Raw genomic sequence first — 17,321 nt, 5'->3', positions numbered from 1 at the left:
GTTCCTTCACTTTTTATTGTTGATAGTGATATTCTGTCTTTCATTCTCAATTGTAGCAAATTGAGTCTTTCTCTTTTTTGTTTTTTGCTTGGTGAGTCTAGCTAATGATTTTCCATTTCTATTGATTATTTCAAAGACAGTTTCAGATTTGTTGATTGTTTCTGTTGCTTTCAGTTCTCTATTTCATGTATTACTGCTATTGTCTTTATTATTTGTTTTCTTCTCTTCACTCTGGGCTTTACCTTGTTCTTCTTTTTTCTATTTCCTAAGGTGGAAGTTTAGGTTATTGATTAAAGGCCTTTTAAATTTACTTCTTTCTTTTTTTAGCTTTTAACAAATTGTTTTTTAATTTGTTTTTGACATAGAGCAAGCGAGCAGGTGCCAGTACAAGTGGGGGCAGGGGCAGGGGGAGAAGCAGACTTCCTGCTGAGCAGGGAACCTGATGTGGGACTTGATCCCAGGACCCTGGGATCACGACTTGAGTCAGAGGCAGACACTTAACGGACTGAGCTACCCAGGTGCCCCTAAATTTATTTCTAATCACAGCTTTTGCTGTGCTCCATGAGTTTTGGTATGTTGTGTTATAGTTTTCCTTCATCTCAAGGTATTCTCTGATTTCCCCTGAGATTTCATTGACCCATTGGTTCCTTAGGAGTGTATTGTTTAATTTCTACATATTTGTGAATTTTCCATATTTCCTTCTCTTCATTTCTCTTTAACAATTTTTATACTTTATTTCTAGTCTCTATTTTGTGAGATGTTTTCATACCTTTTCTAATTCTTTTTTTATTGATATATAATTGACATATAGCATTAGTTTCAGGTGTACAATGTAATGATAATTTGTATATATTGGAAAATGATCACCATAATAAGTCTATTTAATATCTAGCACTATACGTAGTTATAAATTTTTTTCTTGTGATAAGAACTCTTAAGATTTACTCTTGTAGCAACTTTCAAATATGTGGTATAGTATTATTAACTATAGTCACTATGCTGTACGTTATATCCTCATGACTTATTTATTTTATAACTGGAAATTTGTACCTTTTGACCTCCTTCATCCATTTCGCTCATCTGTCTCCCCTCGTCCTGGCTACCACCAGTCTATACTGTGTATAGATGAGCTTGGTTTTTTTTTCGTTTTTAGATTCCACATATAAGTAAGTTCATATGGTATTTGTCTTTCTGTGTCTGACTTACTTCACTTAGTGTAATGCCCTCAAAGTACATCCATGTTGTCAAAAATGGCAAAGTTTTGTTCTTATTTTATTGCTGAACACTTGATATTTCTTGTCTTTCTGATAATAGCCATTTTGACAGGTGTGCCATGATACTTCATTGCGGTTTTGATTTGTATTTCCCTGATGATTAGTGATGTTGAGTGATGATGATTAATGAGTGATATTTTTTTTCCATCCCATTGGTTGCCTTTTCATTTTGTTGATGGTTTCCTTTGCTGTACAGAAGCTTTTTAGTTTGATGAAATCTCACTTTATTGCTTATTTTTACTTTTGTTGCCTTTGCTTTTGGTGTCTTCCTTTAATTCTTTAGACATATTTTCCATTAGTCCTTTGAGCATATTTATAATAGTCAACTTATCATTTTTGTCTAATAAATTCAGCATTTGAGTTTCTTCAGGCACAGTTTCTATTTATTGTATTTTTTCTGTGTATTGGCCATACTTTTCTCTTTCTTTTCATGTACCATAATTTTTTGTTGAAAACTGGGCGTTTTAAATGATATAATTTGGCAACTCTGAAATCAAATAGCTTCCAAGATTTATTGTCATTGCTATTTGTTTTTGTTGTTCTTTTTCTTTTTTGACTTTCTAGACTGAGTCTGTAAATGTTGTTTTCTTTGTTATGTGCAGTCAATCAAGGATCTGCTCAGTTAATTTAGGGGTCAGTTAATGATTGGGCAGAGCTTCTCTTAAATTCTTTGAATCAATAAGTCTCCAGCCTTTGCCAAGAGCTTTTGTGTAAGTGTACTGGGTGAGGCATATCTACATTGTTCTGTCTCATAGTTTATTGCTTTCTTTGGCCTTTAATTCCACCTTGTACAGAGTCTCTCAGCCAGATGTCAGAAATTAGAGCTTTCTCAAGTCTTTCATGGGCATATGCACTGTCATACACGTGTGTGGTGATCTAGATTCCCAGGAATATGTCAGAGCTTTTCAAATATCCTCTGAATATTTTGTGTTTTTATTTTTCTTTCTTTTTCCTTTTTTCTTTTTTTGTTTTGTTTTGCCTCTTATTGGCCTTAAATGGTAATGCTACTTCAAGTTGCTGTAATGTTTAGCAATTGCTGCTGATTTTTTTGATGGGGGGAGAGGGGAAGAGGGTACAAAACTCGGGGGAGAGAATTGTTCACAAAAAATGAGCCCTGGAACCCAATCAATTAAAAATAATACCGTGGGGCACCTGGGTGGCTCAGTCGGTTAAGGTCAGTCTGCCTTTGGCTCGGGTCCTGATCTCGGGGTCCTGGGATCAAGCCCTGCATCAGGTTCCCTCCTCAGCAGAGAGCCTGCTTCTCCCTCTCCCTGTGCCTACTGCTCTTCCTGCTCGTGCGCTCTCTCTCTGTGTCACATAAATAAATAAAATCTTTTTAAAAAAAAGATTTTGAGAAAGATTTTGAGATAGAGGGAGAGAGAGAGCAGGCACACTCATGAGCAGGGGGGAGGGGCGGAGGGAGAGGGAGAAGCAGACTCCCTGCTGAGCAGGGAGCCAGAGGTGGGGCTCCGTCCCAGGACTCTGAGATATCACCTGAGCCGAAGGCAGATGCTTAACGAACTGAGCCACCCAGGTGCCCCTAAATAAATAAAATCTTAAAAAAAAAATACCCATAGCTTTTTAGCTAGCTTCTAGACAGGACAAATAGGGACAATTCTCTGGGGATAGGATTTTTGGAGAGCTCCAAACCGAATCTTTTCCCTCGCCGGCTGCTAGGCTAATAGTTTTTACAGCTGCCATAGTTATAAGGCTGTTGTTTTTCAAGGAGAGCTCAGGGATGCCTGGGTGGCTCAGTTGGGTAAGCCACAGCCTTCAGCTCAGGTCATGATCTGAGGGTCCTGGGGTTGAGTCACGCATTGGGCTCCTTGCTCAGCGGGGAGTCTCTTCTCCCTCTCCCTCTGCCTCCTTCTCCCTCTGCTTGTGCTCTGTCAAATAAATAAATAAATAAATCTTTAAAAAAAGAAAAAAGCAGAGCTCAAAATGGAATAGGAGGATGGGATTACAGGGTATAAAAAACACAAAACCAGTTATTCTTTCAGAGATTCAGCTATTTTTTAGATCTTACTTAATTAGTCAATATATAGTACATCAATGGTTTTTGGTGTTCGAGTTTAATGATTCATTTGTTGTTGCATATAACACCCAGTGCTCATCATATCACGTGCCATCCTTAATGCCCAGCATCCAGTTACCCCATCCCCCCACGCACCTCCCTTTCCACAACCCTTAGTGTGTTTCCCTGAGTCAAGAGTCTCATTGTCTCCCTCTCTGATTTCTTCTCATCCAGTTTTTCCTCCTTTCCCCTATGATCCTCTGCACTATTTCTTATATTCCACATATGAGTGAAAGCATATAATTGTCTTTCTCTGACTTATTTTACTCAACATAATACCCTCCAGTGCCATCCATGTTGATGTAAATGGTAGGTATTCATCCTTTCTGATGGCTGACCAATTATTTTTTTCTTAAATACTCCTGGATTTTTATAAGCTTTCGGGTAATTTTAAAATAGGTGTGAAGTTGATTTGGACAGTTATTCCAGTGGTTTATTTCTCTTACGGAGGAGTAGATATTTGGAGACCCTTGATTTGCTGTTCTGGAGGTGCTTCAGTACCATTGTTCTTAATTTTTTCTTAAATACTTTTCCAATAATGTATATCTTAAAGGATTTGTCAATGCTGTATATGGTATTTCTACGCTACTTTTATATTACTGCGATGGACTAACTCTCCTTAAAAATTTTATAAACAGTTTTTTTATTTGCTTTTTATTTTTCCAATAGTTTAATATCATTTTTGTAATCCATTTGGACTGCTAAAACAAAATACCATAGATTGCATGGTTTATAAAAAGCAGAAATTTTCTTCTCACAGTACTGTAGGCTAGAAGTCCTAGATCAAGGTGCCAGCATGTCAGGTAAGGGCCCTCTTCCTGGTTGTAGACTTCTTGGTAGAAGAGTCTAGGGAGCTCTGTGGGGCCTCTTTTGCAAGAGCACTAATCCCATCACCTAATCACATCGCAAAGGCCCTATCTCCTCATTCCATCGCATTGGGCATTAGGTTTAAACATACGAGTTTTGGGGATTCACAAACATTCAACCTATAGCAATTGGTTACTTTTTCTTTTTTTAGAATGTGACATGTTCATTCATTCCACATCAAGTAGGAGTCTTTAAAGTGAAGCAGTTGATAGAGATTATTGGTTCAGTGGCAGATGAAAATTTGCAGTCATCGCTGAAACCTTTTCATCAAATATATTTAGATTTCAAGAGCATCTGCAAACCCTCCACCAAAAAAGTTGTGATGAAAATTAATCCTGGTAAGCTAATGTGGACACTTAAATTTTTTTAAATTAAGATTATATAGGATTATTTTAACACGCTGATTGTTTAGCTGTGTATATCAAATATGGTCTGATCTTGTTCTCACCTTACGAATGCATCAAAATCACCTAGAAGGCTGGTTAAAATGGATCTCACTGGTCTGTATCCCAGAATTGATTGTTAGGTCTTTGGTATGACCCAAAGATTTGCATTTCTACCATGACCCTGACAGTTGCTGATGCTACTACCATTTTGAGGATTACAATTTGCGTAGCACTGGATTTGTGACCTATAAGATTTATTAAATATTTTAATGGTTTTTATATTTTATTATTCTACATTTTTGAGTCTATAATATAAACTAGTTTCGACCATTCCATGGATTATTTTGATGCTGCTGTTTCCTGTAATACTCAATTATCTTTTATACATTGAGCCATATGAAATTGCTGATATATAGCTCTCTTTGATCTATAAAAGCTTCTGTCACATAGGCTAACCCATTCCTTCAAGTTACTGTTTTCTTTTTTATGTATGCAATATTTTCTAAATTGTTTTGTGTAGGTCCATTTATTGGATGACTTATTTGTATTTTCTGAATGTGTTTGTTTAGGGATTTGGTTTTAAGTTAGAACCAATGGTGTAGTGTATTAATACATGGGTATTATTTGGAAAGCTGAAATTCAAAAAACCGTATTTAACTTGATATCTAATTCTATAAAAGGTATATCCCCATTGGTCAGTAATCCTACGGGACAGTTTGTGGTTAGAGACTTGCCAAAATACAAATACCGTGCACCTGTTACAGTGCTTCAGTCAGCCATGACAAGCCTTCACAATCATCGCAGAGGTGAAGAATCAATGAAGGGTGCACTGATAGCCTTTCCCAATGACCGAGCTGCAAGTATCAGGTCTGGAGACCAGCATAAACTTTTCAGGTAACATGTTACATTAAAAACGAGAAATTTTGAAAGACACAATGACCAACATGATATGCAGGTCTTAGCAGATCCTGCTGTAACAAACTAATGATGATGATAATAATAATAGTAATAAAATTTTATTTTATCTCTCTTGTTTTGTTTTACATTGGAGGTGGTGGTTATTGAATGCTACTGTATTTGCTTTGTCTTACCTCTCATCACCTCTACTGTGTACTTGACAGGAAGTGAATGGTTTACCAGATGATTATTAAAATATGCTGTTGACAAGTATAGAATAATAGGAAAAAAATCAGTTTTAGAAATAGATCAAGTTCTCAGACTAGTCATGTTCATTTAAGTATGGCTGACAGCTTGAATTTATCTAAGATAAAAATAAACATTTACAATTGCGAAAAACCAGTCGTTCGTTGTCATCATCGACATTATCATCATCATCATCATCATCATCATCATCATCACCTTCGTTCCCCTCAAAGTCACATTTCCCCTAACCTTTCCCAGATTGAACTAAAACCTCACCAATTAGGATAAAAAATGATGTTAAACCTCAATTTAAATCGATCCAAACCTCAAAGAAATTACTACCTTACAAGTGCTTAGTGAGAAGGAACCCAGGCATCCTGGTTTTTACACATTTGAGACTGAAACGAGTTTCTTTTCTGCCTGCTTGTGCGCTACTTGTACGCTATCTGAACTTGATAATGTTCCTGGGTTTTCTCTACTTGTCTCTTTACCTTTGGTGAGTCATTGAGCTCACTTAATTTTACAGCCATTTTCTTGCAGTATCATTTGATTTTAGGCCATAATTGTTTTATTATCCACAATTGGAAAATTCTGGGTCTTTGCATAGTCAGTCTTATTATTTTATTTTACAAATTTTATTCGTACCAGCCTTTCTCTCTCTGTTTTTGTTTGACAAGTACCATGAAGCATAGGAGTGCAAAAATCACTCAAACTCTATTTAAAATAATTATATAGTATAAAAAAGGAAAACCCATCTCTCCCTCTGACTCATTGCATTCCCTCCCATGCAGAAGTATCTGTTGGAAACAATTTTTTATGTATCCTTTTCAGTTCTTTCCTATGCTTATAGAAATATGTTTGTATAGACAAATATTGATTTAATATTAATATTATTTTCTGTCTAAATCAGTCTTGATCATATGATCTAAAAATACCAGATTTTAAAAATATTCTTTATTTAAATTTAATTTAGGTAACATACTTAGTATTAGTAGTTCTGCCAGATTTTTAAAAAATTTTATTTAAATTCTATTAATTAACGTATAGTTTATTATCAGTTTCAGAGGTAGAGTTCAGTGATGCATCAGTTGCATATAACACCCAGTGCTCATTACATCACATGCCCTCCTTAATGCCCATCACCCAGTTATCCCATCCCCCACCCACCTCCCCTCCAGCAACCCTCAGATTGTTTAACTATAGAGTTAAGAGTCTCTTATGGTTTGTCTCTCTCTCTGATTTTGTCTTATTTTATTTTTCCCTCCCTTCCCTTAAGATCCTCTGGTTTGTTTCTTAAATCCCACATATGAGTGAAATCATATGATAATTGTCTTTCTCTGATTGACTTATTTCCCTTAGCGTAATACCCTCTAGTTCTATCCATGTCATTGCAAATGGTAAGATTTCATTTTTTTGATGGCTGAGTAATGTTCTATTGTGTATTTATATTACTTCTTCTTTATCCATTCATCTGTTGATGGACATCTGGTTTCTTGTCATAGTTTGGCTATTATGGACATTGCTGCTATAAACATTGGGGTGCAGATGCCCCTTTGGGTCCCTATGTTTGTATCTTTGGGTAAATACCTAGTAGTGCAATTGCTGGGTCGTAGGATAGCTCTATTTTTAACATCTTGAGGAACCTCCATACTGTTTTCCAGAGTGCCTGTACCAGCTTTCATTTCCACCAGGGGTGTAAGAGAGTTCCCCTTTCCCTGCGTCCTGGCCAACATTTGTTGTTTCCTGACTTGTTAATTTTAGCTATTCTGACTGGTGTGAGGCGGTATCTCATTGTGGTTTGATTTGTATTTCCCTGATGCCAAGTGATGTGGAACATTTTTTCATGTGTCTGTTGGCCATTTGTATGTCTTCTTTGGATAAATGTCTGTTCACGTCTTCTGCCCATTTCTTCAGTGGATTATTTGTTTTTTGGGTGTTGAGATTATTAAACTTTATGAATCTTGCCAGATTTTTTTTTGAAGAAAGCTAAACTTTTCCTGTTTATTTCATGGCCAAAATTATTTTTCTCGATTTACTCTTTCCCATATTCATAGAGATGCAAAATTTAGTTATTTTCTGGTGAGCAATTAGTAAATTTAAGTAATGAAATTTTATGATGTATTAAATTGTTGGTAACTATAATTGCTATTTTATTTCTTAATGCATTTCATTAATGATTTTGACAAGAAAATAAAGAAGTTAGGAATTTTTGTCTAATTTTTGTTTACTACAGTATGTCCTGTGTTTAGAAGAGTGTCAGGCATATAGGCACTGTGTAAATATTTTTTAATAAATAAACAAGGAAAAGTGTTTTATTTGCATAATAATCTTTGTCCCCTGTATTTTGCACATTAAAAAAAAATCACCTACTCAAACCTGAAGTATTTCATGAAGTTTATTCTTTTTTTTGTTTTCATTTTAATTCCAGTTAGTTAGCATACAGTGTAATAGTAGTTTCAGGTGTACAATTCAACACTTTCATACATCACCTGCTGCTCATCACACCAAGTGCACTCCTTAATCTCCATCACCTATTTCACCCCATCGCCCCACCCACCTCCCCTCTGCTAACATCAGTTTGTTTTCTATAATTAAGAGTCTGTTTCTTGGGGTGCCTGGGTGGCTCAGCCATTAGGTGTCTGCCTTCGGCTCAGGTCATGATCCCAGGGTCCTGGGATCCAGCCCCGTATCAGGCTCCCTTCTCGGTGGGAAGCCTGCTTCTCCCTCTCACACTCCCTTTGTTTGTGTTCCCTCTTCCGCTCTCTCTCTCTCTCAAACAAATAAATAAAATATTTAAAAAAAAAAAAGAGTCTGTTTCTTGATTTCTTGCTCTTTTTTTTCCGTTTGCTCATTTGTTTTGTTTCTTAAATTCAACATGAGTGAAATTAAAAGGTATTTGTCTTTGACTGAAATACTTCCCATAGTGTTATACTCTCTAGCTCCATCCATGTTGTTGCAAATGGCAAGATTTCATTGTTTTTTTTTTTACAACCAAATAATATTCCGTAGTGTGGTGTATGTGTGTGTGTGTGTGTGTGTGTGTATATATACATATATATATGTATATATATATTTAATATATAATATATATATTTATATATATACACACACACATATATATATATATTTATACACACACACACACACACACACACATATCACATCTTCTTCATCCATTCATCAGTTGGTAGACTCTTGGGCTGCTTCCATATCTTGGCTATTGTAAATAATGCTACAGTAAACATAGGGGTGCATGTATCCCTTTGAATTAGTGTTTTTGTGTTCGTTGGGTAAATACCCAGTAGTGCAATTGCTGGATCTTAGGGTAGTTCTGTTTTTATATCCTTTTTTTTAAGGAAACTCCATACTGTTTCCGAGTGGCTGCACCAGTTTGCATTCCCACTAACAGTGCAATAGGGTTCCCCTTTTTCCACATCCTTGCCAACACTGTTGTTTCTTGTGTTGTTGATTTTAGCCATTCTGACAGGTATGAGGTGATAGCTCATTGTAGTTTTAATTTGCATTTCTCTGATGGTAAGTGATGATGAACATCTTTTGATGTGTGTCTTAGCCATCTGGATGTCTTCTTTGGAGTAATGTCTGTTCATGTCTTTTGCCCATTTTTAATTGGATTGTTTGTTTTTGAGTGTTGAGTTGTATAAGTTCTTTATATATTTTGTATAGTAACCCTTTATTGGATATGTCATTTTCAGATATCTTCTACCATTCCTGTAGGTTGCCTTTTAGTTTTGTCGATTGTTTCCTTTGATGTGCAGAAGCTTTTTATTTTGATGTGGTCCCAGTAGTTTATTTTTGCCTTTGTTTCCTTTACCTCAGGAGACATATTTAGAAAAAAGTTTCTGTGGCCAATGACAATGAGGTTACTGCCTCCTTTCTCTTCTAGGATTTTTATGGGGGCTTCAGGTCTTACGTTTAGGTCTTTTTTTTTTTTTTTTTTTAAAGATATTGTTTATTTGTCAGAGAGAGAGAGAGAGAGAGCACAAGCAGGGGGAGTAGCAGGCAGACAGAGAAGCATGTTCCCTGCTGAGCAAGGAGTCTGATGTGGGACTTGATCCCAGAACCCTGGGATCATGACCTGAGCTGAAGATAGACACTTAACCGACTGAGCCACCCAGGCGACCCTAAGTACAGAGATTTTAACAGTATTTGTTCTCCAATCTATGAGCATGGAATGTCTTTCCATTTCTTAGTGTCATATTCAGTTTCTTTCATCAGTGTTTCATAGTTTTCAGAGTACAAGTCTTTCACCTCTTTGGTTAGGTTTGTTCCTAGGTATCTGATTATTTTGGGTACAATTGTAAATGGGATTGTTTTCTTAATTCTTCTTTCTGCTGCTTCGTTATTAGTTTATAGAAATGCAACAGATTTCTGTACATTGATTTTGTATTCTGCGACTTGACTGAATTTGTCCATCAGTTCTAGCTATATTTTGGTGATGTCTTTCAGGTTTTCTATATATATCATCATGTCATCTGCAAATAGTGAACATTTTACTTCTTCCTTACCGATTTGGATGCTTTTGATTTCTTCTTCTTGTCTGACTGCTTTCACTAGGACTTCCTGTACTATGTTGAATGAGAGTGGTGAGAGTGGGCATCCTTGTCTTGTTCCTGACCTTAGAGGAAAAGTTCTCAGTTTTTCCCATTGGGTATGATATTAGCTGTGGGTTTTTAGTTTACGGCTGGCCTTCATTATTTTGAGGTATGTTCCCGCTAAACCTACTTTGTTCAGGGTTTTTATCATGAGTAGATGTTGTACTTTGTCAAATGCTTTTTCTGTGTATATCGAAGTGATCACATGGCTTTTATCCTTTCTCTTATTGATGTGAAGTATTATGTTGATTCATTTTTGAAGTTTGAACCACCTTTGCAACCCAGGAATAAATCCTACTTGATCGCAGTAGATGATTTTTTTCAATGTGTTGTTGAAATCAGTTTGCTAGCTTCATGAAGTTTATTCTTTATGGAGCTAATAAGCATTTAGGTATGTTAATAACCAGCTCTTTGTCACTTCAGGCATTTAATTTACAACTTCTTTCCATGTCCTTCCTTTATTCCTTGTTACAGACCTTGGGACCTCAGATATAGGAACCATTTCTAGACTCTAAAGGTGGTTAAGGTTCCTGAAGCCAGAGGGAAATTTAAATATCAACAACTATCTTTTTTTTTCTTTTTTTTCCCTTGTTTTATTTTTTTATTGAATTATAGTTGACATGCAATATTATTATTAGTTTCAGGTGTACATCATATTGATTTGACAGTTGTATATGGTAGGCAGTGCTTATAAGTGTAGCTATCATTTGTCATCATACAGTGTTATTACAGTATTACTGACAATATTTTCTATGCTGTAGTTTTTATCTCTGTGACTTATTTATTTTATAACCAACAATTTGTACCTCTTTTATCCCCTTTACCTGTATTACCCATCCCTCTTACTGTCCTCTTCCCTGGCAACCACCAGTTTGTTCTCTGTATTTGTGAGTATATCTGTTTTTCTGTTTTGGGTTTTAGATTTTACACATAAGTGAAATCATATGGCATTTGTCTTTTGCTGTCTGATTTACTTCACTTAGTATAATTCCCTTGGTCCATCCATGTTGCAAATGGCAAGATTTCATTCTTTTTTATGGGTGAGTGTAATATTCCGTGTGTGTGTGTGTGTGTGTGTGTATATATATTGCATCTTATTTATTCATGCATCTATTCATGGACACTTAGATTTCTTCGATATCTTGGCTACTGTATATATCTTTTTGAATTAGTGTTTTTGTTTTCTTTAGGTAAATACCCAGAAGTGGAATTACTAGGTTGTATGGTATTTCTATTTTTATTTTTTTGAGGAACTTCCATACCATTTTCCCCAGTGGCTGTACTAATTTACATTCCCACCAACAATGCCGGACGGTTCCCTTTTTTCCACATCCTCATCAACACATATTATCTCTTGTGTTTTTAATACTAGCCATCCTGACTTGTGTAAGGTGACATCTCATTGTGGTTTTGATTTTTATTTCTCTAATGATAGGTGATGTTGAACACATTTTCATGAGTCTGTTGGACATCTGTATGTCTTCTCTGGAAAAATGTCTATTCCAGTCATCTGTCCATTTTTAAATTGGATTATTTGGGTTTTTTTGGTGTTGAGTTGTATAAGTTCTTTATATATTTTGGGTATTAACCCCTCATTGCACATATCATTTGCAAATATCTTCTCTTATTCAGTAGGTTGCCTTTTCGTTTTGTTGATAGTTTCCTTCACTGTGCAAAAGCTTTTTAGTTTGATGTAATCAAATAGTTTATTTTTACTTTGTTTCCCTTGCCTGAGGAGATATAACCTGAAAAATATTGCTAAGGCTGATGTCAAAGAGATTACTGCCTATGTTTTCTTTTAGGAGTTTTATGGTTTCAAGTCTTACATTTATTTATTTATTTTAATTAATTTATTTTTTAAAAAACGGTTTTATTTATTTATTTGACATAGAGAGAGACAGCCAGTGAGAGAGGGAACACAAACAGGGGGAGTGGGAGAGGAAGAACAGGCTCCCAGCAGAGCAGGGACTCTGGGATCAGGCCCTGAGCCAAAGGCAGACGCTTAACGACTGACCCACCCAGGCGCCCCATCAAGTCTTAACATTTAGATCTTTAATCCATTTTGAATTTATTTTTGTGTATGGTCTAAGAGACTGGTCCAGTTTCATTCTTTTGCATGTAGCTGTCCTGTTTTCCCAGCACCATTTATTGAAGAGACTGTCTTTTCTTCATCGTATGTTTTTGCGTCCTTTATGGAAGATTAATTGACTATATAAGCATGGGTTTATTTCTGGGCTCTCTATTTTTTCCATTGATCTCTGTGTCTATTTTTTGCCAGTACCATACTGTCTTGATTATTATAGCTTTGTAGTATATCTTTAAATCTGGAATTGTGATACCTCCAGCTTTGTTCTTCTCAAGATTGCTTCAATTCTTGGGGTTCTTCTCAACAACTGGTTTTGAATAGCAAAGTATTTATTTCTCTCTTATTGCTTAACTCTGCTAAAGACTGTCATTCAGTTAAAGTTATCTTACTGTAACCATTGAGGACTTCTTGAAAACAGGGAGAAATATTAAATTTCATTTGGCCATGTGACTAATAGGTTCATACTTGAATTAAATATTGAGGGCGAGAATCTTAATGATTGATAAAATTTGGTGAGAATTGAGGCAGATCAAGGTCAGAAGATGTGAATAATTGTACATTTTGTTTTTATGGAAAAATATATGCTGAGTGAAAGGAAGAGCATGATGAATGATCATGAGATATAAAGTAGATGTACTTCATTTATAGATTGGTTTCTCTTCATGGATTTACCATTGAAGGTTCCTGCATAATATCTTCAGATATTAAAAAAGTAATGTGTTTAACAAAAGGATTTATGATTATATATATATATTTCTAATTTTTTTCACAACAATCTAAAAATAACTAACTCTTAGGAAACACTAATCAGTTTCAGATCTGCTCCCATGTGTAAATCTAGAACTCTCCAATTTGCTTACTTGACTAATTCCTCAGGAGTAGTTTTAGAGTAGGCACCATTGTATCCCAGTGACCTTAGGAATTTTCTCTAATTAGGTTAGGAAGAAAATTAGATCTTATTCTAGTTCTATATGTCTTAATGTCTTGCCATGCAAGAGGATATGAGGGAAAGGACTAGGACCTGCCCTCTTCACCATTCTGTGCTTAGCCGCTGGGATAGGAGACACTCAATAAAGACTGATTGAATCAATGCATATATATAAATATTGACATAACTTGCTCATCTTGTAGGACGATTTTCACAAAGATTCCAAGATATAACTATGTGGATCCTGATTTTGCGTATACTAAGTTTGAAAAAATTAAAAAGCAAGCACATGAAAACTATTATGCAGGATACATTAAACATTTAAGAAGTGTACGCCTGCGGAAACAAGCAGAGAGGTAAAGTTCATTTCCTCAAACAGTATAAAACAGATCGTAGTGCCTGCAGAGCCAGATTTTTTTTCTTTACTCCTTAGTTTCTTTTTAGTGCTTTAAGTGACCTTTTCATATATGAAAATAACAAAACCTTGAACTACTTTGACTGCAGTTATTTCTTTCCCTACTTTTCGTTTGGGATGTTTTACGTTGGGTTTCCCCAGAAACAGTTCTTGAGATGGGTTCCAGCACAGCATTCTTTTAGGAGAAACAAGATGTGGGAAGCAGGTTAGGGCAGGGGAGGGAACTGAGAAATGATGTGTTTCAGATAAGGCTTACACTCAGCCTGATGCCTAGGGTCTCTTGAATCATAAATTCTACCACATAGATGTTCCTGTGTTGAGCCAAAGGGGCTTGTCTTTTTTTTTTTTTTTTTAATTTTATTTTCTTTTTAAGGGGCTTGTCTTTTTTTTTTTTTTTTAGATTTTATTTATTTATTTGACAGAGAGAGACAGCGAGAGAGGGAACACAAGCAAGGGGATTGTGACAGGGAGAAGCAGGCTTTCTGTGGAGTAGGGAGCCCGATGTGGGGCTCGATCCGAGGACCCTGGGATCAGGACCTGAGCCTAAGGCAGACGCTTAACGGCGGAGCCTCCCAGGTGCCCCAAGGGATTTGTCTTTTGTGCTCTGTATCAGCCATTGGTTGTGAGCTGTCCTTGGGTGTGGTGGGATGGGCAAGACTTCCTTGGTGAGGTCTTTGAGAATGGGGTCTTCTCAGCAGAAGGTAATTTTATGCAGATGAGTGCATCATTCTTTGTAAGTGGTTCTGAGTGTGGCAGCAGCATCATGAGGTATGGGGAATGTTGGGATTTGCCAGTGTATTTTCTAAAACCCTTGGCCTCAATTAGTTATTATTATGATTTCAATAGGGAATGCATGTATTCATATAATGACACAGACATAGGATTACAGCCAGCATCAGGTCTAAAGTCACCCTCACTCTCAGAAACGGAAATAGAAGAGGAATTATGTTCAGCAAAGTGTCGGATCAAACCTAACCAATTACTAAATACCAGAAATATAGACTCCAAGGAGACGAAGGCTCTGAAAAGAAAGGCATGTGCAGTATTTTACATTTCATTAAGTCATGAGAATTCTTAAAATATCTTTTGCTAATATTGAAACTTAATTTTGGGGTAACATTTTTCCATAGGTTCTCAAGGGACTTAAATCGGACCCATCCACGCCCCATGAAAAACATGATTGCAGCTTAATTTTGACACCAAAGCAAATTCATCAAGTAATTGTTGGTAAGAATCTATAAAAAGCTATTAGAGCCTTTATTTTTTTTAACAGGTTTATGGGATCATAATTTATATTCCTTAAAATTGACCTGTTTAAAGTATGCAAGTCAGTGAATTTTAGCAAGTTTATGGGATTATGCAACCATCATCATAATTCAGTTTTAGAATGCTGCCCTCACCTTCAGGACCGTATGTACTTACTCCCAAATCCCACCCCTGGCCCCAGGCAACTGTTGATGAATTTTCTCTCACTATGGATTTGCCTCTTATGAACATTTCATATAACAGGAATCATACAATGTGTAGTCTTTTTGTATATTGCAACTTTTACTTAGTGTAATGTTTTTGAGGTTCATCCAATAGGTATAAATAGGTATAAATATTTTCTTCCTTCTTATGTCTAAATAGCATTTCATTTTATTGGAGTGCCACATTTTGTTTATCCATTTACCAGTTGATGGACATGAGCTGTTTTCAGTTTGAGGCTATTGTGAATAATGTTGCTATGAATGTTCACATATAATTCTTTGAGTGAACATATGTTTTCATTTCTTTTGGTTAGATTCCTAGGAGTGGAATTGCTGAGTTGTATGGTAAATTCCTGTCTAACATTTCAAGAAACTGCCAGAAACTTTCCAAAGTGCACCAAGTTACAGTCCCCTCAACAGTGCACGAGGGTTACGATTACTCCACGTTCTCACCAGCAGATGTTATTTTTCTGTCTTTCTTGATTATAGCCGTCCTGATGGTGTGAAATGTTCTCACTGTGGTTTTGATTTGCATTTTCCTCGTGACTAAGATGTAGAATATATTTTCATGCATTTAAATACACATAAATATATATCTCCTTTGGAGGAGTGTCTTTCAAATTCTTAGCCCAATTTTTAATGTGAACTTTTGCCTTCTTATTGTAGAGTTGTAAGTATTGTTTATATATTCTAGATACAAGTCCTTTATCAGATATATGATTTCCAAAGGCTGTGGCTTGTTTTGTTTTTTATTTTTTTATTATTTTTTTAAAGATTTTATTTATTTATCTGACAGAGAGAGACAGCCAGAGAGAGGGAACACAAGCAGGGGGAATAGGAGAGGAAGAAGCAGGCTCCCAGTGGAGGAGCCTGATGTGGGGCTTGATCCCAGAACGCCGGGATCACGCCCTGAGCCGAAGGCAGACGCTTAACGACTGAGCCACCCAGGCACCCCTGTTTTTTAGTTTTTAAATAGTGTTGTTTAAAGCACGGAGGTTTTTACTTTAAGTGAAATTGAATTTATCGATTTTTAAAAATTTTTATTATAATTTTTTTCTTTTATAGATCATGCTTTTGATTCCATACCCAAGAATATGGGTATGAATATTTTCACAAATATTTTCTCTTGTTTTCTTCTAAAATGTTTATGATTTTAGATCTTACATTTAGGACTACAATTCTTTATGGGTTAATTTTTATGTATGTTGTGAGTTAAGAGTCTAAATTCATATTGTTGTATGTGGCTGTTCAGTTGTCCTAGCACCATTTGTAGAAAATACTATCATTCCTCATTGAATTGCCTAGTACTCTTGTTGAAAATCAATCAACTGTATATATCAGGGTTTATTTCTAGAGTCTTAGTTCTGTTCTATTGATCTGTATGTCTGTACTTCTGACAGTTTTACACTGTCTTTGATACTGTACCTTTAGACTAAGTTTTGAAATCGGTTAAGTGTAAATCCTCCAAATTCGCTCTTCTTTTTCAAGATTGCTTTGGTTATTATGGATATAAATCGGATTTTTTAAAGACCCTCTTTGTCTTGCTTCTGGATCTCTTGCTTGCGCCAACCAGTATTGAAACTTCAGGTCATGATGTTGACCTTCTCTGAATGTCCACCATTGAGATAATTATTATTTTGACAACATCCCTATGCATGAGTTAAGAAACAAGTGACAGGGGTGCCTGGGTGGCTCAGTCGGTTAAGCATCTGCCTTTGGCTCAGGTCATGATCCCAGAGTTTGGGATTGAGTTCTGCATTGGGCTCCCTGCTCAGTGGGGAGTCTGCTTCTCTCTCTCCCCTGCTCATGCTTGCTCTCTGTCGCTCACTCTCTCTCTCAAATAAATAAAATCTTAAAAAAAAAAAAAAAAAAAAGGAAAGAAACAAGTGCAGTTCCCTTGCAGAGGTGTTGAACAGTATCCCTGCCTAGGTCATTTTCACCAAGCCTATTAAAGGATGATTATGGTTAAAGAAATCGTAGTCTATACTAGTCTGAAGAGGAAGTTTGTATTTCATTCTAGGCAGCGTTAGGGTGTCCCTGAGGAAGATGTGAGCAGAAGATGATTA

The 17,321-nt window shown here is 36.1% G+C and overlaps 1 protein-coding gene across 1 annotated transcript in view; it reads left to right on the top strand.

The window, feature by feature from the left end:
- CFAP47 (cilia and flagella associated protein 47) overlaps positions 1-17,321 on the top strand; it is a 484,601-nt gene that overhangs the window by 34,758 nt on the left and 432,522 nt on the right. The window contains exons 9-13 of the mRNA XM_045790463.2: positions 4,367-4,553; positions 5,282-5,495; positions 13,575-13,727; positions 14,633-14,819; positions 14,917-15,013. Of these exons, the coding sequence (XP_045646419.2) occupies positions 4,367-4,553; positions 5,282-5,495; positions 13,575-13,727; positions 14,633-14,819; positions 14,917-15,013 (838 nt within the window). The remainder of the gene's footprint in view (positions 1-4,366; positions 4,554-5,281; positions 5,496-13,574; positions 13,728-14,632; positions 14,820-14,916; positions 15,014-17,321) is intronic.

This window comes from Ursus americanus, chromosome X (genome assembly GCF_024610735.1).
Source record: "Ursus americanus isolate L20-20 chromosome X, mUrsAme1.1.p, whole genome shotgun sequence".
Lineage (NCBI taxonomy): Eukaryota > Metazoa > Chordata > Mammalia > Carnivora > Ursidae > Ursus > Ursus americanus.
The sequence above is the reverse complement of the archived record's forward strand: the minus strand, read 5'-3'. Positions and strand labels throughout refer to the sequence as shown.